This window comes from Eutrema salsugineum, unplaced genomic scaffold (genome assembly GCF_000478725.1).
Source record: "Eutrema salsugineum unplaced genomic scaffold, Eutsalg1_0 scaffold_2, whole genome shotgun sequence".
NCBI lineage: Eukaryota > Viridiplantae > Streptophyta > Magnoliopsida > Brassicales > Brassicaceae > Eutrema > Eutrema salsugineum.
In genome coordinates, this window is record NW_006256829.1 from 3,030,204 (window position 1) to 3,051,669 (window position 21,466).

At 37.7% G+C, this 21,466-nt stretch overlaps 8 protein-coding genes and 1 non-coding gene across 9 annotated transcripts; 5 read left to right on the plus strand and 4 right to left on the minus strand.

Annotated features, from left to right (window-relative positions):
* The first annotated feature begins 83 nt into the window (after window positions 1–83).
* On the plus strand, window positions 84–2,841 carry LOC18016673 (serine carboxypeptidase-like 19). The gene is made up of 14 exons (XM_006399380.2): window positions 84–252; window positions 374–519; window positions 642–718; window positions 810–932; window positions 1,033–1,135; window positions 1,214–1,251; window positions 1,345–1,446; window positions 1,530–1,616; window positions 1,693–1,860; window positions 1,953–2,024; window positions 2,115–2,233; window positions 2,370–2,486; window positions 2,573–2,618; window positions 2,709–2,841. Exons 1-14 carry the CDS (start codon window positions 122–124, stop codon window positions 2,787–2,789), a joined length of 1,410 nt encoding a protein of 469 aa, XP_006399443.1. The 5' UTR covers window positions 84–121; the 3' UTR covers window positions 2,790–2,841.
* Window positions 2,842–3,140: 299 nt separating this feature from the next.
* LOC18016674 (serine carboxypeptidase-like 19) lies at window positions 3,141–6,221 on the plus strand. Its single transcript, XM_006399381.2, has 15 exons — window positions 3,141–3,241; window positions 3,367–3,577; window positions 3,669–3,814; window positions 3,946–4,022; window positions 4,101–4,223; window positions 4,329–4,431; window positions 4,515–4,552; window positions 4,653–4,754; window positions 4,838–4,924; window positions 5,022–5,192; window positions 5,279–5,350; window positions 5,444–5,562; window positions 5,637–5,753; window positions 5,849–5,894; window positions 5,984–6,221. Exons 2-15 carry the CDS (start codon window positions 3,447–3,449, stop codon window positions 6,062–6,064), a joined length of 1,413 nt encoding a protein of 470 aa, XP_006399444.1. The 5' UTR covers window positions 3,141–3,241; window positions 3,367–3,446; the 3' UTR covers window positions 6,065–6,221.
* A 658-nt stretch (window positions 6,222–6,879) lies between these two features.
* Window positions 6,880–9,745, plus strand: LOC18016675 (serine carboxypeptidase-like 19). The gene is made up of 14 exons (XM_006399382.2): window positions 6,880–7,080; window positions 7,200–7,345; window positions 7,500–7,576; window positions 7,658–7,780; window positions 7,883–7,985; window positions 8,077–8,114; window positions 8,197–8,298; window positions 8,362–8,448; window positions 8,540–8,707; window positions 8,800–8,871; window positions 8,960–9,078; window positions 9,216–9,332; window positions 9,431–9,476; window positions 9,572–9,745. The coding sequence occupies exons 1-14, from the start codon at window positions 6,950–6,952 to the stop codon at window positions 9,650–9,652; spliced, it is 1,410 nt and encodes a 469-aa protein (XP_006399445.1). The 5' UTR covers window positions 6,880–6,949; the 3' UTR covers window positions 9,653–9,745.
* Window positions 9,746–9,862: 117 nt separating this feature from the next.
* Window positions 9,863–11,968, minus strand: LOC18016676 (soluble inorganic pyrophosphatase 6, chloroplastic). Its single transcript, XM_006399383.2, has 6 exons — window positions 11,595–11,968; window positions 11,006–11,166; window positions 10,716–10,816; window positions 10,432–10,613; window positions 10,233–10,331; window positions 9,863–10,136 (listed from the first exon to the last, which is right to left on the minus strand). Exons 1-6 carry the CDS (start codon window positions 11,859–11,861, stop codon window positions 10,044–10,046), a joined length of 903 nt encoding a protein of 300 aa, XP_006399446.1. The 5' UTR covers window positions 11,862–11,968; the 3' UTR covers window positions 9,863–10,043.
* Window positions 11,969–12,074: 106 nt separating this feature from the next.
* TRNAV-AAC lies at window positions 12,075–12,148 on the plus strand. Its single transcript has one exon. It is a non-coding gene; the product is annotated as a tRNA-Val (tRNA).
* A 523-nt stretch (window positions 12,149–12,671) lies between these two features.
* Window positions 12,672–14,921, minus strand: LOC18016677 (malate dehydrogenase 2, glyoxysomal). The gene is made up of 8 exons (XM_006399384.2): window positions 14,734–14,921; window positions 14,203–14,421; window positions 13,804–14,118; window positions 13,625–13,714; window positions 13,417–13,536; window positions 13,233–13,322; window positions 13,025–13,119; window positions 12,672–12,913 (listed from the first exon to the last, which is right to left on the minus strand). The coding sequence occupies exons 1-8, from the start codon at window positions 14,806–14,808 to the stop codon at window positions 12,841–12,843; spliced, it is 1,077 nt and encodes a 358-aa protein (XP_006399447.1). The 5' UTR covers window positions 14,809–14,921; the 3' UTR covers window positions 12,672–12,840.
* A 375-nt stretch (window positions 14,922–15,296) lies between these two features.
* Window positions 15,297–18,553, minus strand: LOC18019483. Its single transcript, XM_006399387.2, has 2 exons — window positions 18,436–18,553; window positions 15,297–17,572 (listed from the first exon to the last, which is right to left on the minus strand). Exon 2 carries the CDS (start codon window positions 17,297–17,299, stop codon window positions 15,527–15,529), a length of 1,773 nt encoding a protein of 590 aa, XP_006399450.1. The 5' UTR covers window positions 17,300–17,572; window positions 18,436–18,553; the 3' UTR covers window positions 15,297–15,526.
* Window positions 18,554–18,828: 275 nt separating this feature from the next.
* Window positions 18,829–19,724, plus strand: LOC18019484 (protein DMP9). Its single transcript, XM_006399388.2, has one exon. It carries the CDS (start codon window positions 18,847–18,849, stop codon window positions 19,573–19,575), a length of 729 nt encoding a protein of 242 aa, XP_006399451.1. The 5' UTR covers window positions 18,829–18,846; the 3' UTR covers window positions 19,576–19,724.
* Window positions 19,725–19,739: 15 nt separating this feature from the next.
* Window positions 19,740–21,335, minus strand: LOC18019485 (cytochrome b5 domain-containing protein RLF). Its single transcript, XM_006399390.2, has 4 exons — window positions 21,228–21,335; window positions 20,706–20,775; window positions 20,317–20,626; window positions 19,740–20,233 (listed from the first exon to the last, which is right to left on the minus strand). The coding sequence occupies exons 2-4, from the start codon at window positions 20,742–20,744 to the stop codon at window positions 19,953–19,955; spliced, it is 630 nt and encodes a 209-aa protein (XP_006399453.1). The 5' UTR covers window positions 20,745–20,775; window positions 21,228–21,335; the 3' UTR covers window positions 19,740–19,952.
* Window positions 21,336–21,466: the final 131 nt, after the last annotated feature.

Sequence of the window (21,466 nt, forward strand, 5' to 3'; positions counted from 1 at the left end):
CAGTCTTTTCTTCTCCTCTTTTCGGGCTTAATAGTCAGTCTTTTCTTCTATTCGTTGACCTACAAATTCGTAACGCTTTTTTTTTTTTCCTGTTCTAATCAACACTAAGAAGTAGAGAAAAATGAGAAAGCTTCACTTTCTTGTCTTGTTTCTATTGAGTATCTCATCCATTTATCATTTGGTTGATGCATCTTTGCATGTGAAGTATCTTCCTGGTTTTGATGGTCCTCTTCCTTTTCAGCTCGAGACTGGGTAAAAGAATTTCATCTCTTTATTCTCATTCGTCAAAACCAGAAAATTTTCTTTTTAGTAAAATTCTTAATTTTAAACACATGCATGTCTCTTTCTTCTTTTGCATGTGGATTATAACAAGGTACGTGAGTATGGGTGAATCTGGAGATGTTGAGCTCTTTTACTTCTTTGTGAAATCAGAGAGAAATCCAGAAACAGATCCTCTCATGATTTGGCTCACTGGTGGGCCTGGATGCAGCTCTATTTGTGGATTACTCCTTGCAAACGGTAAAAAAGAAGAATCTCTTCTTCATTTTTGCTGTTTGATTGATGCATGTATTAATGGATTTATGTGTAAATTTAGTTTTACCGTTTGATTGATGCATGCTTTTTATATATTTTTTTGTCAGGTCCTTTAGTTTTTAAAGGGGATGAGTATAATGGGACAGTGCCTCCTTTACAACTAACATCTTTTTCATGGACAAAGGTGAGAGATCACACCAATATTTTTTTTTGTTATTTTCTTTGTAATAACAACATTTTGAATAAAAAATATATATACACTCAATTCTTTTCAGGTGGCTAACATTTTGTATTTGGAATCTCCTGCTGGCTCTGGATATTCGTTTGCGAGAACTCCACGTGCTATTGAGTCGAGTGACACAAAACAAACTCACCAAGTTGATCAATTCCTTAGGAGTGTTGAGTGTTTTTTCTAGCTTTTGTTGCAGTTTTTGAGTATTTTCTTCGTAACTGGTTTATGTTTTTTTTGTCAAGCGATTTTATACTGATTACTTGCAGTGGTTTGTGGATCACCCGGAGTTCATATCGAATCCATTTTACGTCGGTGGAGATTCATATTCCGGAAGAGTCGTTCCAGGAGTTGTGCAACAGATTTCACTTGGTATTTTTAATTTTATTTCTCAGTTTTGGTATTTTTTAGATCAAATATTTTTAATCACATTCTACAATATGAATATAGGAAATGAGAATGGTCTCACACCACACATTAATATTCAGGTATTAATAGTCTATTGTATATTTTTTGTTTGTTTGTTGTTGTTGAATACCAATAATTCGGTTGACATTGATACCTTCCTACAAATTGAGCAGGGATATATTCTTGGAAACCCTGTGACATATTCAAACATTGAATCTAATCATAGAGTTTCATTTGCTCATCGGATGGGACTTATTTCAGATGAGCTCTTTGAGGTACTTTCTTTCTCCATCGTCATGTGATTCATGAGACTGTGTTGGTTACATCTTTTTCTGTTATTTCTACTTACTTTCTGTAGTCACTTGAAAGAAGTTGTGGAGGCAAATTTTTCGACGTAGACCCGGGTAATATAAAATGCTCAAATAATCTTCAAACTTATGATCAGGTACCACACCATCAATATATGTAGTATGATCTGATGGCATTCTCAAAGACTAACTTGTCTCTTTGTAAGTTTGTAGTGTATCTCTGAGATATGCGTACAACAGATTTTGTTACCAAAATGCAAAGATGATCATGTCTTACCAAGCAGAGTACCTACCTTACCAAACATCAGAAGCGGTAGTAGACGAGAATTGAAGGAGTTTTCAGGAAATGATTCATCATCACTGCCACCTCCTAGCTGCTTTGTAACAATTCTCTTTTACTTGTTCATTATTTACTATATTCATGCATGGGTTTGAAAGATTGTGATTTGTTACACTTATCATCATCTTCCCAGACTTATAAGTATTTCCTGTCTGCATTTTGGGCAAACGATGAAAATGTACGCAGAGCTCTAGGCGTGAAGAAGGTACTTAAGTGAACCTTTTTTCGTTCTTGTTCTGCATAAAACATAATAAACACAAGAAAGATTCACCAACTCAATGTTAATCTTATGCAGGGATTCGGAAAATGGAGTCGATGCAACACCGAAAACATACCATATACATATGACATTAACAATGCCATTCCGTATCATGTGAATAATAGTCGAAAAGGCTTCCGCTCTCTCATCTACAGGCAAGTTTATTATTTCTTGATATATCATTGTTTTATTTTTGAGAGACATTTTTTTTTTCTTTTTTGAAATGGTAATGGCATTCTTTGTACATCTTGATTAAGTCACAAACTCAAAAATTTGGAAGTTTTGGAACAGTGGTGATCATGATATGATGGTACCTTTCTCTTCAACTGAAGCATGGATCAAATCTCTCAACTATTCCATCGTTGATGACTGGAGACCTTGGATGATGAGTACCAATCAAGTCGGTGGGTAAGCAAACAGAAATAAAAACCATTGTTTGTAGATAACTCCTACATCATATTTAAAAGACTCTAAAATATTATTGACTTTGACAGATATACAAGGACTTACGCGAATAAGATGACATTTGCAACCATCAAGGCAAAAATTTCTAAACCCTTTCTTTGCCTTCTACGCCAAGGAAGAACAAAAAGTGATACAGAGAGAGTTTGATTTGTGTGGTTTTTGCAGGGAGGAGGACATTCTGCGGATTATAACCCAGCCCAGTCCTCACTTTTGTTCAAAAGATGGATTGATGGAGAACCTCTCTGAAAACTGGAGATTGTCGCTCACTTGTCTCTCCAATAACTCTGCCACGAGATTGCGTCCCTCTCAAGTCACGATCCATATCTTTGGAGATATCCCTTCCTCACTTATGTTGCTTTCATTTTAATCCATAAAATCTTGATGTGATTCCTCAATATTTTGTAACTGTTGTTGTACTATGAACGTATATGATTAGTTTCAGTATCGCGTTTTTGGGTCATCTAAAGAAATGTCAAACTATCTTCCCCGGACCTATCTTTTTTTGGGTGAGAAGATTCTTTTCATTATAAGGATTGTCTTGTATCGCGTTGCACGACAAGAGTTACGTTGACTGATCTGTGTACTTGGTTTCATGGTGGAGAGCCTTAAGAGCTCCTCTATTCAACCGGTTGGTCTGGTCCGGTATAATCCGGTCCAGTTAACAAATCACTGCAAAAAGGCGCAAACACGCTTACTAGGTAAACGAGGGACACGTTTTTAACACTGCGTTAGTTAGTTTCTCTGTTTGGTTTTGGTTTTATCCTCGTACTTAACTTGCTTTCTTCTTATTCTTGTTTTCTCTTTCTTCTTTCTTCGCATTTAGGCTCAAGACTCGTTGACCTACCTACAGATTCGAAGTGCATTTTTTTGGTCTGTTCTAATCGACACTAAGAAGCAGAGAAAATGAGAAAGCTTTACTTTCTCGTCTTGTTTCTATCGAGTATTTTATCCATTCATCATTTGGTTGATGCTTCTTTGCATGTGAAGTATCTTCCTGGTTTTGATGGTCCTCTTCCTTTTCAGCTCGAGACTGGGTAAAAGAACTCCATCTCTGTATTCCAATTTGTCTTTAAAAAAAAATCCTTAATATCAAACATGTCTCTTTCTTCTTTTGCATGTAACAAGATATGTGAGTGTTGGTGAATCTGAAGATGTTGAGCTCTTTTACTACTTTGTGAAATCTGAGAGAAATCCAAAAACAGATCCTCTCATGATTTGGCTCACTGGTGGGCCTGGATGCAGCTCTATTTGTGGATTCCTCTTTGCAAACGGTAAATAAATCTCTTCTTCATTTTTGGATTTATGTGTAGTGAAATTAGTCTTTAAGAAACAGTTTCATTGATGTTTAAGTTGTGTGATTCCATTAAATTTAGATTAATGCATGCTTAATTTATTTTATCAGGTCCTTTAGTTTTTAAAGGGGATGAGTATAATGGGACAGTGCCTCCTTTAGAGCTAGCATCTTTTTCATGGACAAAGGTGAGAGACTACACATTATTTTCCTTATTTAACAACATCTGAATTTCTATATACCACTCATATTCTTTTTTTTTTCAGGTGGCTAACATTTTATACTTGGAATCTCCTGCTGGCTCTGGATATTCTTTTGCGAGAAACCTGCGTGCTTCTGAGTCGAGTGACACTAAACAAACTCACCAAATTGATCAATTCCTTAGGAGTGTTGAGTATTTTTCTTTTTGAAGATGTGGTTGCAGTTTTTGATGATTTTCTTCATTTGCGTTTTATTTATTTTTTGTCAATTGTTTCTATACTGATTGCTTGCAGTGGTTTGTTGATCACCCGGAGTTCACATCGAATCCAGTTTACGTCGGTGGAGATTCATATTCCGGTATAATCGTTCCAGGACTTGCGCAACAGATTTCATTTGGTAATTTTAACTACCACACTTATGATTATTTTTCTCAGTTTTATCAAAGACTTTTAACCACATTATATACAATATGAAAACAGGAAATGAGAAAGGTCTCACCCCACTCATTAATATTCAGGTATTAATAGTCTACTCTTTCTTCTTCTTCTTTTTGTTTTCCCATTGAATACCGATAATTCTGTTAATTAACATTGATACCTTCCTACAAATTTGAGCAGGGATATGTTCTTGGAAACCCTGTGACGTATCCAAGCATTGAATCTTATCATCAAGTTTCATTTGCTCATCGGATGGGACTTATTTCAGATGAGCTCTTTGAGGTACTCTCTTTCTTCATCGTTATGTGATTCTTGAGACATTTAGTTACATATTTTCTCTATTTTTTCCACTTTACTTTTTGCAGTCACTTGTAAGAAATTGTGGAGGCAAAGTGTTTGACGTAGACCCGAGTAATGCAAAATGCTCAGATGATCTTCAAAGTTATGGTCAGGTAAAGACGAATATATACTACACCATCAGTAGACAGTTAAGTATGATCTGATGGCATTCTCACAGACTAACTTGACTCTTTGTTTTTGAGCTTTTAGTGTATCTCTAAGATATACGTAGCGCAGATTTTGTTACCAAACTGCAAAGTTGATCACGTCTTCCAAAGCAAGATACCGACCTTGCCAAACATCATAAATGGTAGAAGACGAGAACTGAAGGAGTTTTCAGGAAATGAATATTCATCATCATTGCCACCTCCTAGCTGCTTTGTAACAATTCTCTTCTTTTCTGGTTATTTCCTATATTCAAAGGTTTTAAAGATTCTGATTTCTTACATTTATCATCATCTTGCCAGACTTATAAGTATTTTCTGTCTGGGTTTTGGGCAAACGATGAAAACGTACGCAGAGCTCTAGGCGTGAAGAAGGTACCTATGTGATCCTTTTTTGGTTTTTCTTCTTCTACATAAAACATAATAAACACAAGAATAACTCACCAATTCAATGTTGATCTTGCGCAGGAATTTGGAAAATGGAGTCGATGCAACACCGAAAACATACCATATACATATGATATTCACAATGCCATTCCGTATCACGTGAATAATAGTCTTAAGGGCTTCCGCTCTCTCCTCTACAGGCAAGATTAATTATTTTATTCTTTGTATATCTTTATTTATCTCACAAACTCATTATTTGTAAGTATTGAAACAGCGGTGATCATGATATGGTGATACCATTTTCTTCAACTGAAGCATGGATCAGAACTCTCAACTATTCCATTGTTGATGATTGGAGACCTTGGATGATGAGTACCAATCAAGTCGCTGGGTAAACAGAGAAGACACTGTTTCTAAACTCCAATCTCATCAAACTGTTATTATTTCCTCTTTTATAAGACTCTAAAATATTGCTCACTTCGACAGATATACAAGGACTTACGCGAATAAGATGACATTTGCAACCATCAAGGCAATAATTTCTAAACCCTTTCTTTGCCTTCTTTGCCAAGGAAGAACAAAAGGTGATATAGAGAGAGTTTGATTTGTGTGGTTTTGCAGGGAGGAGGACATTCTGCGGAGTATAATCCAGAGCAATCCTCACTTTTGTTCAAAAGATGGATTGATGGAGAACCTCTCTGAAAAATGAAAATTGTCACTCACTTGTCTCTCCAATAACTCTGCCACGTGATTACGTCCCTCTCAATCCATATCTTTGGAGATGTCCCTTGGTCACTTGTGTTGCTTTCAGTTTAATCCATATATAAAAAATCTCGATGTGATGCCTAAATCTTGTTGTAATATGAACGTATATAGATTGGTTTCTACTACTATAGATGTTTCTCAACATCATTCGCAAGAGATCGAGCTTTTGAGTCATCCAAAGAAATGGCAACTATCTTCCCCTTCATCAATCATAATAGTTAAAGCAGCTAAAGACTTGGTTTTTAGAAAAAGCCAACATTTTCTTTTATATATCATAGAAAACAGAGAAGATTTTCTTCATTATGAGGATTGTCTTGCATCGCGCTGCACGAGAAGAGTCTGGTTTTTCAAACCAAAAAAAAAAAAAAAATTTCTCAAAATAAAACCAATAAAATTCAAAGAGCATGAGGGATCTGATATTACACTGAGTTATATTACACAGATCAACTGAGTTCCGTTAAAGGGATAAAAAAACAAAAAACAGAGTTACGTTGACTTTCTCTGATGGATCTGATACTTGGTTCGGTGGTAAACCTCTAAAATTCCTCTGTTAACGGGTCCGGTCCACTTTAACAATAAATAAACCGGTCCGGTCTGATCAATAAGACACTGAAAAAGGCGCGCTAACACGCTTATAAGGTCAACGATAGCCACGTTTTGAGAACTGCGTCTGTTAATTTGTCTTTTACTTCATTTGCTATTTGGTTTTATCCTCGTACTTAACTAGCTTTCTTCTTTCAACGCATCTGGGTTTTATGTTCGTTGATTTACAGATTCCTAAGGCATTAACCTGTTCTAATCAACACTAAGAAGCAGAGAAAAATGAGAAAGCTTCACTTTCTTGTCTTGTTTCTATTGAGTATCCCATCCATTTATCATTTGGTTGATGCTTCTTTGCATGTGAGATATCTTCCTGGTTTTGATGGTCCTCTTCCTTTTCAGCTGGAAACTGGGTAAAATTAGAATTCCATCTCTTTATTCTAATTCGTCAAAAAACCAGAAATTTTTCTTTTTTAAAAATCCTTAATTTCAAACAAGTCTCTTTCTTATTTTGCATGTGGATCATAACAAGATATGTGAGTGTTGGTGAATCTGAAGATGTTGAGCTCTTTTACTACTTTGTGAAATCAGAGAGTAATCCAGAAAAAGATCCTCTCATGATTTGGCTCACTGGTGGGCCTGGATGCAGCTCTATTTGTGGATTCCTCTTTGCAAACGGTAAACAAATTCCCCTGTTTTTTTATTTATTTATTTGTAATTAGTCCTAATAAATAGTTTAATTGATGCATGTGTTGTGTGATTTCATGAAAGTTTATATTGCATGTTTCTTGATTAATGCATATACGCTTAATTAATTTATTTATTTTATCAGGTCCTTTAGTTTTTAAAGGGGATGAGTATAATGGGACAGTGCCTCCGTTAGAGCTAACATCTTTTTCTTGGACAAAAGTGAGAGATCACACCAATTTTGTTTTTGTTATTCTCTTTTTAATAACAACATTTTGAATATATACACTCAAATCTTTTCAGGTGGCTAACATTTTGTATTTGGAATCTCCGGCTGGCTCTGGATATTCTTATGCGAGAACTCCTCGTGCTTTTGAGACGAGTGACACCAAACAAATTCACCAAATCGATCTATTCCTCAGGAATGTTAGTGTTCTTTTCTTGCCTTCTATTTATTGTTTTGTTTTAATGATTTTCTTCATTTGGTATTATTTTTTTGAAGCGTTTCATTATGTTTTTTACTTGTAGTGGTTTATGGATCACCCTGAGTTTATATCGAATCCATTTTACGTTGGTGGAGATTCATATTCCGGGAAAATTGTTCCCGGAGTTGTGCAACAGATTTCACTTGGTATTTTAAGTTACCACTAATGCCTTTTTTCGCAGTTTCAGTATCTTTTAGCTCAAAGATTTTAATCACTTTATATACAATATGAAAACAGGAAACGAGAAAGGACTCACACCACTCATAAATATTCAAGTACTGATATTATATTCTCTCCTTTTTGCTGAATACCGATATATAATTTGGTTGAGATTAATACCCTCCTAAATTTGAGCAGGGATACGTTCTTGGAAACCCTACATCAGATAAAAAATTTGAGATAGACCATAAAGTTTCATTTGCTCATCGGATGGGGCTTATTTCAGATGAGCTCTTCGAGGTAATATCTTTCCTCATCATATTATATATATATATATATATATCTAATTACTTTCTCATGTAGTCACTTGAAAGAAGTTGTGGAGGCAAATTCTTCAATGTAGACCCGAGTAATGCAAAATGCTCAAATGATCTTCAAGATTATGACCAGGTAAAGACTAATTAATATATACCACACCATCAGTAGATTATCTCGTTGCACTTTCACAAACTAACTTGTCTCTTTGTTTTTGAGTTTATAGTGTATCTCAGAGATATATATAGAGCAGATTTTGTTACCAAACTGCAAAGTTGATTACGTTTTAGGAGACATTCCACTAAACTCACCAAACATCAGAAGCGGTAGTAGACGAGAATTGAAGGAGTTTTCAGGAAATGATTCATCATCACTGCCACCTCCTAGCTGTTTTGTAACAATTCTCTTTTACTTGTTCATTATTTACTATATTCATGCATGGGTTTGAAAGATTGTGATTTGTTACACTTATCATCATCTTCCCAGACTTATAAGTATTTCCTGTCTGCATTTTGGGCAAACGATGAAAATGTACGCAGAGCTCTAGGCGTGAAGAAGGTACATATGTGAACTTTTGTTTTCTTGTTCTGCATAAAACATAATAAATACAAGAAAGATTCACCAATGCAATGTTAATCGTATGCAGGGAATCGGAAAATGGAGTCGATGCAATACCGAAAACATACCATATACATATGACATTAACAATGCCATTCCGTATCATGTGAATAATAGTCGAAAAGGCTTCCGCTCACTGATCTACAGGCAAGATTATTATTTCTTGATATGTCATTGTTTTATTTTTGAGAGACATTTTTTCTTTTCTTTTTTGAAATGGTAATGGCATTCTTTGTACATCTTGATTAAGTCACAAACTCAAAAATTTGGAAGTTTTGGAACAGTGGTGATCATGATATGATGGTACCTTTCTCTTCAACCGAAGCATGGATCAAATCTCTCAACTATTCCATTCTTGATGACTGGAGACCTTGGATGATGAGTACCAATCAAGTCGCTGGGTAAACAGAGAAGACACTGTTTCTAAACTCCAATCTCATCAAACTGTTATTATTTCCTCTTTTATACTAATACTCTCAAATATTTTTCACTTTGACAGATACACAAGGACTTATGCGAATAAGATGACATTTGCAACCATCAAGGCAATAATTTCTCAAATATTTTCTTTCTTCTCCAAAGTTTCTGCAGGTAGACTAAAAAGTGATATGCAAATGGTTTTGATTGTGTGGTTTTGCAGGGAGGAGGACACACCGCAGAGTATAATCCAGACCAATGCTCACTTATGTTCAAAAGATGGATAGATGGAAAACCTCTCTGAAGATTCTCACTTATGTTCTCTCTCAAAATTTTGATGCATCGTTTTTGCTTAATGTTCAAAAAAAGTAATCGAATACGTCCAACTTTATTGCTTTTTGGGGAGATGTCCCTTCCGCACATCTTATATTGCTTTCCTTTTAATCCGTAAATCTTCATCACGTCACAAAATCCTTGTGTTGTTCCCACTCTAAACAAAAAACTCTGTTTCATGTGACGCCACAAAGCCTGTTTCATGCTCCATATATAAATTTCCAAAGCAGAAATTCAATATAATCTTCTTTTTTATTTCTCAGTCATTAAAGGAGAAAACAAAAATCTCAATGGAAAGAAAAACAAGAATGATGTAGGACTCTTGCGTCTGTTCATAATTGGACATTGCAAGATATAACTGTTCAGAATAGTGAAAGGTCTCCAGCATCAACTGATCTCTTGACAAGTTTAGCCCATGATTCATTTGTTTCATGGATTATCTTCAAAGCATAATCCTGTTAAGAAAACCAAACCAAAAGTGTATAGCTTCTTTCAGCATTGATACTAGACATGAAACATCATCGCTACAGAAAATTGAAAAAGGAACATACTTTGTTTGCTGGTTTGTCTCCAAGCCCAAATCTGTTAGCAGGCTTTCCATCTGGGATCTTGTAGTCTCTAAACCAGTCTCTAATCGCTGTTAGTGTGCCCTGATTACCAGATTTAGGATCAGAAAATATTTCCATAAAGTCTGATTTTCTTTCTCACGTGAACATAGGAATTGGTTTCTACTATTAAATTAGCTCATACCGGGAAATGTTTCTCGACATCATCAACATCATTCACAAGATGAGCTTTTGGGTCATCCAAAGAAATGGCAACAATCTTCCAGTCTAGCTCTCCTTCATCAATCATAGCTAAAGCAGCTAAAGGCTTGATTTTTAAAACCTCACCTATCTTCCTCTGGGTTTCACCAATCTCAACGACATCAACTGCAAATCCGAACCAAGAATAAGCTTGATAACATCAGCACATTCTTTTTGTCCCAAAGTGATATCATATTCCAGTAGCTAAAAAGAGTACCACAGATTCACCTGGATCATTGTCTCCAAAAGCTCCTTCAACTTCAGAGTTTGCCTGAGACGGATCCTCCCATGTCTGTGGAAGCAACCCATAGTTCCAGTTTATGTTGTACCTGGATAAAACCCGGTAGTGTCAATCACTGAGGAGAAAATTCATTGGTTTTCACTGTCTATAACCAATCGTAACTTAAAAAATGGGCTAACTGGTCATCAATGGATGTAGAAGCCTATTGAAAAATAACCTAGAACAAAGCAGAACAAAACAAAAAAGGATACGTTTTTAAAGAAAGCTGTTTACGTACGGGTAATATCTGAGCTTTCCCTTCTTAGTGTCTTGCTTGATAGGAGTGAAATCTTCATCAGTAGCAACCTCCATTTTTGCTTTTGACTCTTTGGGTATTTCAACTATAAAGTTGAAAACTCCATCTCCTAAGGTCAACGGTATATCATGCCATGGAGAAACCTATACAGCAATGCATATAACCCTTATTCAGCCTCTACGGAAACACAGGGCAGAGTAGTGAACCACAAGCATTTAAAAAAAAAACTCATTTTTAAACATTGACTGCAATCTCAGAGAAAAAATTCTTCATTTCATAGCCAAATCTAACCACAAGAGTATTTCTAAATAGCAACGTGATGCATACCCAAAACTTAGAATTTTGGTAAAACTGATAAATCTATTTTTTTTTTCTCAATCTGTCACAGTAACCAAGATTGAGAACACAGAACAGAAAGATGAACCAAGAGCATTTCAAAGAAAATTCACAATGTAGATCCTTCGAAACTCATAATTACGGTAAACAGAGACTCCATTTCCTCAATACTTCCACATTAAACCAAAGCTCTGATTTGAAGACAGAGAGACACAAAGAGGAGAAAAGGGAGTACCTTCTTTCCGGAACCATCGAGGAAGAAAACCCGATAATCTAGGGATTCGGGTTGACCTTCTTCTTTGACCTTAACCTGAGGATTGTAAATCGCGCTGCACGAGAAGGGTCTCTTCGATTTCAGCACCAAAGCTCTTTTGTTGAAGCAGAGACCGCCAAATCCGCCGCAGGATTTCTTCGCCGGCAGAAGGAAAGTTCGTTTGGCGAGGAAGCACGAGGTGGTTTGGGTTGCGGCCGCCGCTGCAGTAATCACTCTCGTGGCCGCCATTATTCTGGAAAGATCAAAAATGGTGTGGCTCTCTCCTTTTATTCTTCTAACGGAGAAGACAAAATCACTTAAAAATGGTAAATTTTTAAATCACAGGATTTGGTTCACAAAAAACGGAGAGAATAGATCACGTGGGTTTTGTAGAGTAGGTCTTACCAACTTTAGCCTTTAATTTATATATATAAATTAAAATTCTCGAAAGTTGTTCGCAAAGGTTTCGTGGTGTAGTTGGTTATCACGTCAGTCTAACACACTGAAGGTCTCCGGTTCGAACCCGGGCGAAGCCATTCTGTATTGTATTTTAAAATTTTCGCCTTCATACGTGTCATTGGAAGGACGTGTTCTTCACACGAAAGTAGGACCCACCAACACTCTCCACGTCATCAGTTCTTCTTCCTATCTCTCCTCAATTGCAAAACACCCCAAGTTCCGAATTTATAAGTGCTCCTAATTTTGTTTCTTCGTAGTGGTATTTCTCGCAATTTGAGATTTTTGAGAATTTTTACTGGTACACATCTTGAGGGTTTGTGTTTCTGAGGCGTGGGTTTGATTTCGTTTCAGTCCATGGATCGCAGATCACTGCTTCCTTATTGGAACGCAGGTTCTGCTTAAGTTTTACGACATTGCCATTTTTTGGAGCTTGATTTCATCTCTTATGGCTAATGCAAGAAATTTGTCATTTTTTCTTGTTTACACTTTATCATGAACTGGGGTTTGGTAAGATTTGAAGGTCCAGTCCTAAATTGGTTGGTTCTGACTTCTGAGAAGCTGTTGACCTCTGTAATGCGGGTTAGAAAAACCAACATGTTGAAGCTTCGCATCATCGATTCAAAACCCAGTGATAACTTAAGTACTTGGAAAAGGTCATAGAGTACACAATCTGATAAGGAATTTACAACGTTGAAGAAGCAAGAAGGTAAGAGGCATAATGAGTACATGATCAAAGTTGATCTTATTGTCTCTCTGATTATTCTCAGCTTCATTTTCGGATGAAGTCGACACCTTTTTGAATACTTCCGGCTAATTCTTCTTTTGCTTTCTCCAGACCAACCCTGTAGATTTTGAAATCATCCAAGAAAAAAAAAGGGAAATCAAGATTAACATCTCTCTTTCTTTTCTCTCTGAGACAAAGTAATCTGAAAAGATGAGAAGATGTTTCAGACCTTTCGTATTCGTTTAAGGGTCCAAGCTGATACACTTCCTCTGCTCCTGTACGGCCAAGACGCACTTTGGTTGCAAAGAAAGCTAATTCTGTCACCTGTTGGTGTGAAATCGCCATTAAAAATCATACAAAAAGGCGTTAAAGAAGGGAAGAAAGAGAGTAAAAATGTTTCATTCAAAGATGAAAAGTGAAAGCTTTTCAAGGTTCACCTGTGAAGCAACAAAAGAGCATTCCACCACATTCGCGTCACCTCTTAACCCGCGAAGGCAAGCATCTGCAAACTTGGCTGCAGCATATGCCTGTAGTAGTAGTACATTCCACATGGATTCAGGACACTATTCCTGAGAAGGAAAAAATGTTATGATGATGTCTTGAAGTGATTTGGTTTGTTACCATTGAAAGTGTTGCAGATCCAGCTCCAGCTTTTGCCTCCACAACTTCCGTTCCACCATTTTGAATCCTGTTTGTCAGGTACTCAATTTCTGAAGCTGTGAAGCTGCTAGGAGGTTTAACCTGAGGCCAAAAAAATATATTCAAAACCATCAATTAGCAGAGGAGCTAATATAATGAAGATGACCTGCGTGTTCTATTGATATGAAACCTGTGACAATAGTGGCAAAATTGTGACTCCGGCGTGTCCACCAACGACTGGTACATCGACTTCTCTTGGATCAAGGCCAAGAACTTCTGCCTGCACAAGGTTTAGAAAAGGTCAAATCTTGGTGATTGGAAAGTCAAGAAAACCAAATGGAGTTGAGGAATCAATAAAGACATTATTACCACGAATGTGTTGGCACGAGCAACATCGAGCGTAGTAACACCAAGAAGCTTCTTAGGATCATAAGTTCCAGCTTTCTTGAAAACCTCAGCGGCAATGGCGACAGTAGAGTTCACAGGGTTGCTAATCAAGTTGACAATGGCATTAGGACAGCATTTGGCTACACCTTCACATAGTGTCTTAACAATCCCAGCATTGATTTTAAAGAGATCATCACGAGTCATCCCTGGTTTCCTCGGCACACCAGCTGGTATGATCACAAGATCCATGCCCGTTAGCGCGTCCTCAAGCTGCTTCGGTCCCAAGAATCCGCGAACCTAACAAAATGATCTCAAATCAATTAGAGTGTCCATTTTACTCATTCGTTAGCAAGAAGAAGCCATCTTATGACAACTTCTTACAACAGCTCCGGTGTCCATGTGGCTGACGTCAGCTGTGACTCCGGGAGCATTGACAACATCGTAGAGATGAAGTAAAGAGACAAGAGGGTTCATCTTCATTAACAAGGATAGAGATTGTCCGATTCCACCAGCAGCTCCAAGTATTGCTACTTTGAATCCTGGATTCCCACCTTTCGCTCTGCAGTTTTCTCGTCCCATTACAGAGTTCTTCGCCTCCATCTAATGATCGATCCATCACGGAAGATATAAGTTCAGTAAACTAAGTTGTAAAACAGATTGGTCTCTTTAATGGCTTCAGAAATTTGCAGTTGCTAGAAATGGAAATTCACTCTTAGAAACGAATGTTAAGTTCGTGGTCGGACTAAGTTTGTATCTTGGTGAACAACTAAGAACGTTGATGCATCTGAGATGAATTTAGTTTTGTTTGAGAATGAATACAAACTATTAATGCTGGTTTAGACCATCCAGCCATTAAAGAATGAAAGAAAATAACTTGATATTGACAAAGAAACAAAAAGGTAAAGGAAGAACCTGAGGAGTGAAAGAAGGTTGAAGATGAGCTGATATCCTAGCAATCCTCTGGTTGGCAACTCCACGAAACTCCATTGTTGTGTTCTCTTTGTTTGCTCTCGTTAGAAAGCTGTTAATGAGTTTTATGTCAGAGAAGTGAGATGACTTAAAATTATGGGGACTAGATTGAAAGAATATGACATAATTATTTGTTTTTACTTGTAACTTAAATATACGAGTTTTGATAATAATAATTTGTGTGGAAAGAAATGTTGTTCATCTGTAGGAAGCATCCCTTATCTCTTTATCTTCATGTTGCTCTCGTCTCTTGACCGTTGTGGCTCTCAAAATTTCCGTAGAAAATTAATTTCAGATGAGGCTATACTGTATATGGTAGATTTTGGGTTCGACAATTATTTTGGCGATTATACAAACGCTCACCCAAGGCCCAAACTGAGCTCATTACGGATTACGGTTTACACGGCTCGAGCTTTGTCCGGTTTAATCCGATTCAAACACCCTCAAATGGAATAGATAGTAAACCAGAACGTTTATTTATTTAACCGGGAACTAGTGTGACACTGATCCAGGAAGCTCCAGTTTACATAATGTCCAACAAATAATCTAGAAACAAGACTTGTGTTCTGAGTCATCGGTTTAGATAACAAACAAAGGGCAACATAACCGGTTACGAACAAAAAACCAAAACATCCCATGAAATGTACAAATGATCGATCCCCACAGTTTCTAAACACATTTACAGCTTTACAAAGGTTTGTGCTGAAAAGGTGATACTTACCAAAACATAAGTCTTTCAGATTCCATCAATGGAGGGATGTTTCAGGTTGCCACCAAGTAAAGACATCACTAGCCCGCCGCCGTGAACTCTCTCCTCCGGAATCATAAAGTCAAAGATGTTTGTTTCTCCTTCATGTGAATTACTTGGAGATTTCATTGACGAAGGTACAAGAACCTGCATCGGTATCATCATCTCCTTCTTCTGCCTCTTCTCAAACCGTACTCCATCAACAGAATCAGTACACTCAGAGACGGCGCTAACTCCAGACTGAGACTGATCAGAGGCAGAGCCAACAGCAAGGCCACGAAAGAGTCCAGGTCCAATCAAACCGCTCTTACTTCCATCTTCTTCTTTCTCCCGAGACATAACACTATTATGCTTAGCGCAGAAACCGCTCTTCCCTCTAGCGAACTTCTCGCATTTCCCATCTCCCCAAGAACATCGTTTGCCACCACCATGAGCTTTGCAGAAATCAGTACTACCTTGAGCACTCTTCTCACACTCATCAATCATACACCGTTTCCCACCACCGTGCTTGACACAACAGTCCGTTCGACCACGCGCACTCTTGGTACACTCAGCCACTGCACATCTTTTCCCACCACCATGAGCAACACAGAAGTTAGTCCCACCATGTACGCTTTTAGAGCAAATCCCACCTCCATCAGAGAGACAGCGTTTCCCACCACCGTGTGCTTTACACAGAGGAGTACTCCCTTCTGCTCCTTTGCTACACCCTGAAAATATACAGCGTTTTCCACCTCCATGAGCTTTGCAGTAGTTAGTACTTCCTTGAGCTCCTTTATTACAACCTGAGAAAAACTGACAACGTTTCCCACCACCATGGGATATACAAAGACCAACTTGTCCTTCAGCACTTCTTGTACAGCTTTCGATGTTACATCTTTTGCCACCACCGTGTTTGATGCAGAGGCCAGATTTTCCACGAGCTGCTTTGTCACATCCTTCATTGAACTCACAGCGTCTTCCACCACCATGAGATATGCAGAAATCTGTTTTCCCTTCAGCGCTCTTCGTGCATCCCAAGTGTTCACATCTCTTCCCTCCACCATGTGTTTTGCAGAAAGTGGTTTTACTCTCTGCACCTTTGTTGCAGCCTGGCTTTTGGCATCTCTGTCCTCCTCCATGGCAGATGCAGAGCCCTGACGCTCCTCGAGCTACCTTCACACATCCCATAAATTTGCACTTCCTCGGGTTGTAAGTCCTCTGCTGTACAGAGAACGTTGTGTATTGTGATGACTCTAGGCTCACTTGTGAATTATCATAACGCACGCCGGTTCCAAAATGGTCAAGTTCTTGGATCTTTGAAGGACTTCTGTCATTTTCCGACCTTGGATCTAACAGAAGTGATGGCATGTAACCACCTGATCTCTTTGCAGAAGTAGAACACTCATCTACAACAGGAACCACACATTGTCTACTGTTATTGATATCTGCATATGTCGAAAATGAACAATCCGGTCCGCTGAGAGTGTCTATGCTTACAGCTGGAAGACCAAGCTGCAGAACTGAATCACCTGGTGCTGCGAGTTCTTGAGTGAATCCAGAACCATATTCTTTGTTGCTGAAATAGTATGAAGCTGATGTTGGACCTAATCCAAGGACCAAGCGGCAGCCATCATCAGTGCAATTAGAAACATCAGAACAACAAAAATGGTTTTGAGAGTCAGACAGGCACTTCAGGCTAAGAGCAGTGTCACCCATATTGTCGTGATTATTGATGCCGGTGGCATAAGAGAGATGAGCCACACCGTCGTTCAAATTCATATGAAGATCAAAAGGATTTAGATTGAAAGAGAACTCCCAAAAAGCTATGACTTAGCACATCAAACTTGTAGCTATAAGCATTTATTGGAATAACTTGAGAGATAATAAACTTCCGCCACTAACAAAGCCAGAGGTATCTGCCCTGTCCATCTTCAAGAATTGGAACAAAGAACTATTTTGCTAGTGTAATACTGTCAACCAGATAGATATTACCCAAAACATCAGGTTCAGCTGGCAAGTAAAGATATTTTCTTGTAGAACTTTCCTCGAGACCTGAAACAAAATCCAGAAAACATTAAACTAGAGAGATAGCGAGATGCATGAAGCACAAAGAACATTGTATTTATGAATGCAACAACATTAGAAAAATCTGAGCCAGACGGAGAACATTCAAGGGAATTGAAGTCATAAAAGTAAGCGTCTGAAGTTGAAGAGAAGAAGATTGAAAGCTACATAAGGCCAAGTACCAACCAAATGACTTCTGGATGCAAATTGCAGCCTATACTAATTAAAGTGAGATGTAAAATTGTACATCTTTAATCAAATAGAGTACACAAAATATTAGATTTGTACAATGGTATTTACTGATATTATGTCCTCCTCTGTACTGTTGCCAAAAATTTCAGTAAAAAAAAAAAAGTGAAAATCACATGAGATGCATCAAAAACTCAAAAGTCAACTCCTTTCTTTTTCTAATACAAAACTTGGTTTGAAACACGATTGAACATCCAAACACAAGATCCAAAAATCTAAGAAAATATATATTTTCAGAAGTTTGACTTAGAAGATTGATTATTGAAAGCAGGAGAAAACACCAGAATAGATATTATCATCAAGTTTCTGAACAAGCCAATAAACAAAGAAGCACTTTAGGGAAAAAAAAAAAATCTAAACAAATACTCATCAAATAACTACAAATTCTCTGCAAACTTCACATAAAAAGATTTCCATAGACGAATAATATGAAGACAAAACAAAGTCTAAATGATTGAAGAACAACTGATGGGAATAATTAAAATCAGAAGAGTTCAATTTTTAAAAAGCAGCCATAGATTCTGATTCAAATACCCCTATCAAGCAAATTAATGAAAACCCATTAACAAAATGAATCAGAAAAGAATGAAGAAGAGAGTTACCAGGTGGATCTGAAACTTGGGTTTCAGGTAGAATCGAAGGAGAAAACAAGAAGAAAAATGAGAGAATCAAATTTAGAAACAGGTGTCGAAGAAACAAGAATCTAGATTATTGGCAAAGTGATAGTCTAATATAATAATGCGTGGACGAGTCAGGTTTTTTCTTTAAACTTCAAATACCTTAACTACCCTCAGTCTGATAAAATAAAAATAACGACTGTGGTTGGGGAGAAAAAAGCGTGAACTTTGAAAAGTCTGATTTGCCTTTCTTATAGTTACCAGAGAGCAACTTCTTCAGATAAAATAATATAGAGACAGTTACAGTCTTAGCGGATCAAAAGTATATATAAACTGGTACATTTCACAGAAAACGAAAACTGTCTCATCAGAAAAACAGAGAAACAAACAAAAAAAATGGAGAAAACAGAGGAAAGTGTAGGAATCAGAGTTTACACGGCGACTCCGTCGCAAAAACCATCACCACCATCTCGTTCGCCGAAACCCGTCTCAGTCTCTTCACTTCCGACACTTCCGGCAGGAGCAGCCGCCGGAGGAGGAAAAGGTCGAAAACGTCGCATGGTGGCGCAAGGAGTTCAAAAAACGGTTTCAAAGACATCAATGCTCGTCAATTTCCTTCCGACAGGAACTCTCTTGATGTTCGAAATGGTTCTTCCGTCGATTTACCGTGGCGGTGACTGTAACGGAATCAACACGCTCATGATCCATCTTCTCTTGCTTCTCTGCGCCATGTCTTGCTTCTTCTTCCACTTCACCGATAGTTTCAAAGCCGCCGATGGGAAAATCTATTACGGGTTCGTGACGCCACGTGGACTTGCTGTGTTCATGAAACCGCCACCGCCGGATTTCGGAGGCGGAGATGTGATTGCGGAGGCGGCGATTCCGGTCACGGACGAGAGGTATAAGTTGAAGGTTAACGACTTTGTTCATGCAGTGATGAGCGTTTTGGTGTTTATGGCGATTGCGTCTTCGGATCGGAGGGTCACTGGATGTTTGTTTCCAGGGAAAGAGAAAGAGATAGACCAAGTTATGGAGAGCTTTCCATTAATGGTCGGAATTGTTTGCAGTGCTTTGTTTCTTGTTTTTCCGACCACTCGATATGGCGTAGGATGTATGTCTGCTTGACTTTTCTTTGATTTCATTTCCCTCTTTGTTGGTATCTTCATGTATATCTATTTTGTTGTTTTCCTTGTATGAATCGAAGTGCATTATCTACTGTTGTCTATTGTATTGTGAACTTTGTATAAGATTAAGATTCTATATAATATTTGTAATTTGCCATTCCAAAGTTTGTAAAAGAGATTAACATGGGAATCACTGATTCTGGAAACCTTTAACATATTGACATCAAAGAGTTGTGTAAAAGTCTAATACACAGTACATGTTGTGATCAGCGTTTTCATTTGAAGAATCAAAATGGAAACACTAAAAAAAATCTTATTGACTTAAGAATCCTCTCTATACGCGTGTATGAGATAATCTCAACCTTTTAGCATTAGCCATTAAGCTTCTTGCTTCTTCATTTTGGTATCATCCAAAACTCCAACAAGACATTTCTCAAGTAAGATGTCATAATTGACCCAAGCATGGTACTTGTTAAACAAGAACGTACCGTCTCTCCCAACGGCTTTCATCAGCATATCGACACCCCCAGGATGAAAATTCATATAAGGTGATATGTTGTACACACGACCTTTCAAAACAGTCCACATCGAATCTCCTGATTTGTGCTTCTTAACTTCATCCATTGAAATAAGCCTCCTGTTTGACTCTCCCTTGAGGCCTGCAAAACAAAATGCATTGCCCCTTCATGTAGCACATGAAAAAAGTATTTAGGAAACAGAAGACTAATGAAGAAAGCTTAACCTGCAAGATCGGGATGTGTTCGTGTAAGTTTGAGCCAATCCATTTGGCTATAACCCTTTTCAAATGGAACTTTGGTACGTTTTATAGGCTTCCTAGCTGAAGCTTTGAGGATCTCAGATGATTCATTGGACAGCTTTGAAGATGAGGAATCAGTCACCGTGAAAGACAGAGAACCTACTATCTTTTCCTTTGGAGGATCTTGTTTCAGAGAGTTGCTTTGACGATCTGATCCATCGTTAAGGGCAATATCGTGTACATGTGATGCAAGGTCTTTGGCCTCTAGAACAACTTCACTATCTTGTGGCACAACCTTCAAACGGGACAAACCAAGAATCAATCATAACCCCCACCAAAACTTTCATGTTTTTATCACTTATACGAAACCTCACCCTTGAGAATGTGAAATCATCATCCCTAGTAGTATCCATCTTGAGCTCAAACTGAGCTTCGAGCAACAATCTTCAGAAGAGTTGGTATCAGTTAGAGTTAAAAAAAAACCTTAAAGGCTCTCTAAAGCACTCTGGAAAGGAAGAAGATGGAAACAAGGACTCATCCAATAGCATCACATAACAAAGACTTGATAGAAGAATGTTAGAGACAAAACAGAGACTAAAGATGCTGATTTAGGGATTCTTGACCAAGATTTATTAGTATAGAGCAAGCAAATAGCATAAAGCTTCACACACACACACACACGAACAACAACAAAAAAAAAATCTAAAGAGAAAATGGAACAAATTGAAGAGGAACTAAAACCAGAAGAGTTAATTCCACAAACAGGCCATGCAATTCTTATTCATGAATCCATATAAAGCAATCAATAGAAACCCAGAAGAAGAAGGAGAAGGAAAAGAAGTAATCAGATGCACGGCGAATAATAGTAAATTTTAATCCAAAAAAGAATTGAATACCTGGTGGATCTGAGCCAGTAGAACTCGCTTCGGGCAGAGAGAATCGAAGGAGAACAAAGAAAATGTAATTGAGAAAATGATTTTTGTATTCTCAATTAGGTTCTTCCCTGGAGGCTGGACTCAAAATACCAAATTCAAGTCGGTTCAATTCCGTATATTCAATTTCAATTCAGTTAGGACCGGATGAGCGTTTTTTATTTGTCTTGGTTCGGTTAAGAAATGTCACCTTTTTGAGTTTT

Bases quoted from the DNA above. Each gene is read 5' to 3' on its own strand.
- LOC18016673 (XM_006399380.2), top strand. From the start codon at position 122: ATGAGAAAGCTTCACTTTCTTGTCTTGTTTCTATTGAGTATCTCATCC. The intron at 1,252-1,344 runs GTATTAATAGTC...CAAATTGAGCAG, and splicing joins CACCACACATTAATATTCAG to GGATATATTCTTGGAAACCC. The intron at 2,025-2,114 runs GTACTTAAGTGA...AATCTTATGCAG, and splicing joins GAGCTCTAGGCGTGAAGAAG to GGATTCGGAAAATGGAGTCG.
- LOC18016674 (XM_006399381.2), top strand. From the start codon at position 3,447: ATGAGAAAGCTTTACTTTCTCGTCTTGTTTCTATCGAGTATTTTATCC. The intron at 4,023-4,100 runs GTGAGAGACTAC...TTTTTTTTTCAG, and splicing joins CATCTTTTTCATGGACAAAG to GTGGCTAACATTTTATACTT. The intron at 4,553-4,652 runs GTATTAATAGTC...AAATTTGAGCAG, and splicing joins CCCCACTCATTAATATTCAG to GGATATGTTCTTGGAAACCC.
- LOC18016675 (XM_006399382.2), top strand. From the start codon at position 6,950: ATGAGAAAGCTTCACTTTCTTGTCTTGTTTCTATTGAGTATCCCATCC. The intron at 8,872-8,959 runs GTACATATGTGA...AATCGTATGCAG, and splicing joins GAGCTCTAGGCGTGAAGAAG to GGAATCGGAAAATGGAGTCG. The intron at 9,477-9,571 runs GCAATAATTTCT...GTGGTTTTGCAG, and splicing joins TGACATTTGCAACCATCAAG to GGAGGAGGACACACCGCAGA.
- LOC18016676 (XM_006399383.2), bottom strand. From the start codon at position 11,861: ATGGCGGCCACGAGAGTGATTACTGCAGCGGCGGCCGCAACCCAAACC. The intron at 11,167-11,594 runs GTACTCCCTTTT...ATTGCTGTATAG, and splicing joins TCGATGGTTCCGGAAAGAAG to GTTTCTCCATGGCATGATAT. The intron at 10,614-10,715 runs GTGAATCTGTGG...TCGGATTTGCAG, and splicing joins TTTTGGAGACAATGATCCAG to TTGATGTCGTTGAGATTGGT.
- LOC18016677 (XM_006399384.2), bottom strand. From the start codon at position 14,808: ATGGAGTTTCGTGGAGTTGCCAACCAGAGGATTGCTAGGATATCAGCT. The intron at 14,119-14,202 runs GTAAGAAGTTGT...TCATTTTGTTAG, and splicing joins ACATGGACACCGGAGCTGTT to GTTCGCGGATTCTTGGGACC. The intron at 13,715-13,803 runs GTAATAATGTCT...AACCTTGTGCAG, and splicing joins CTCGTGCCAACACATTCGTG to GCAGAAGTTCTTGGCCTTGA.
- LOC18019483 (XM_006399387.2), bottom strand. From the start codon at position 17,299: ATGAATTTGAACGACGGTGTGGCTCATCTCTCTTATGCCACCGGCATC.
- LOC18019484 (XM_006399388.2), top strand. From the start codon at position 18,847: ATGGAGAAAACAGAGGAAAGTGTAGGAATCAGAGTTTACACGGCGACT.
- LOC18019485 (XM_006399390.2), bottom strand. From the start codon at position 20,744: ATGGATACTACTAGGGATGATGATTTCACATTCTCAAGG. The intron at 20,627-20,705 runs GTGAGGTTTCGT...TCCCGTTTGAAG, and splicing joins ATGATTTCACATTCTCAAGG to GTTGTGCCACAAGATAGTGA. The intron at 20,234-20,316 runs GTTAAGCTTTCT...TTTGTTTTGCAG, and splicing joins AACACATCCCGATCTTGCAG to GCCTCAAGGGAGAGTCAAAC.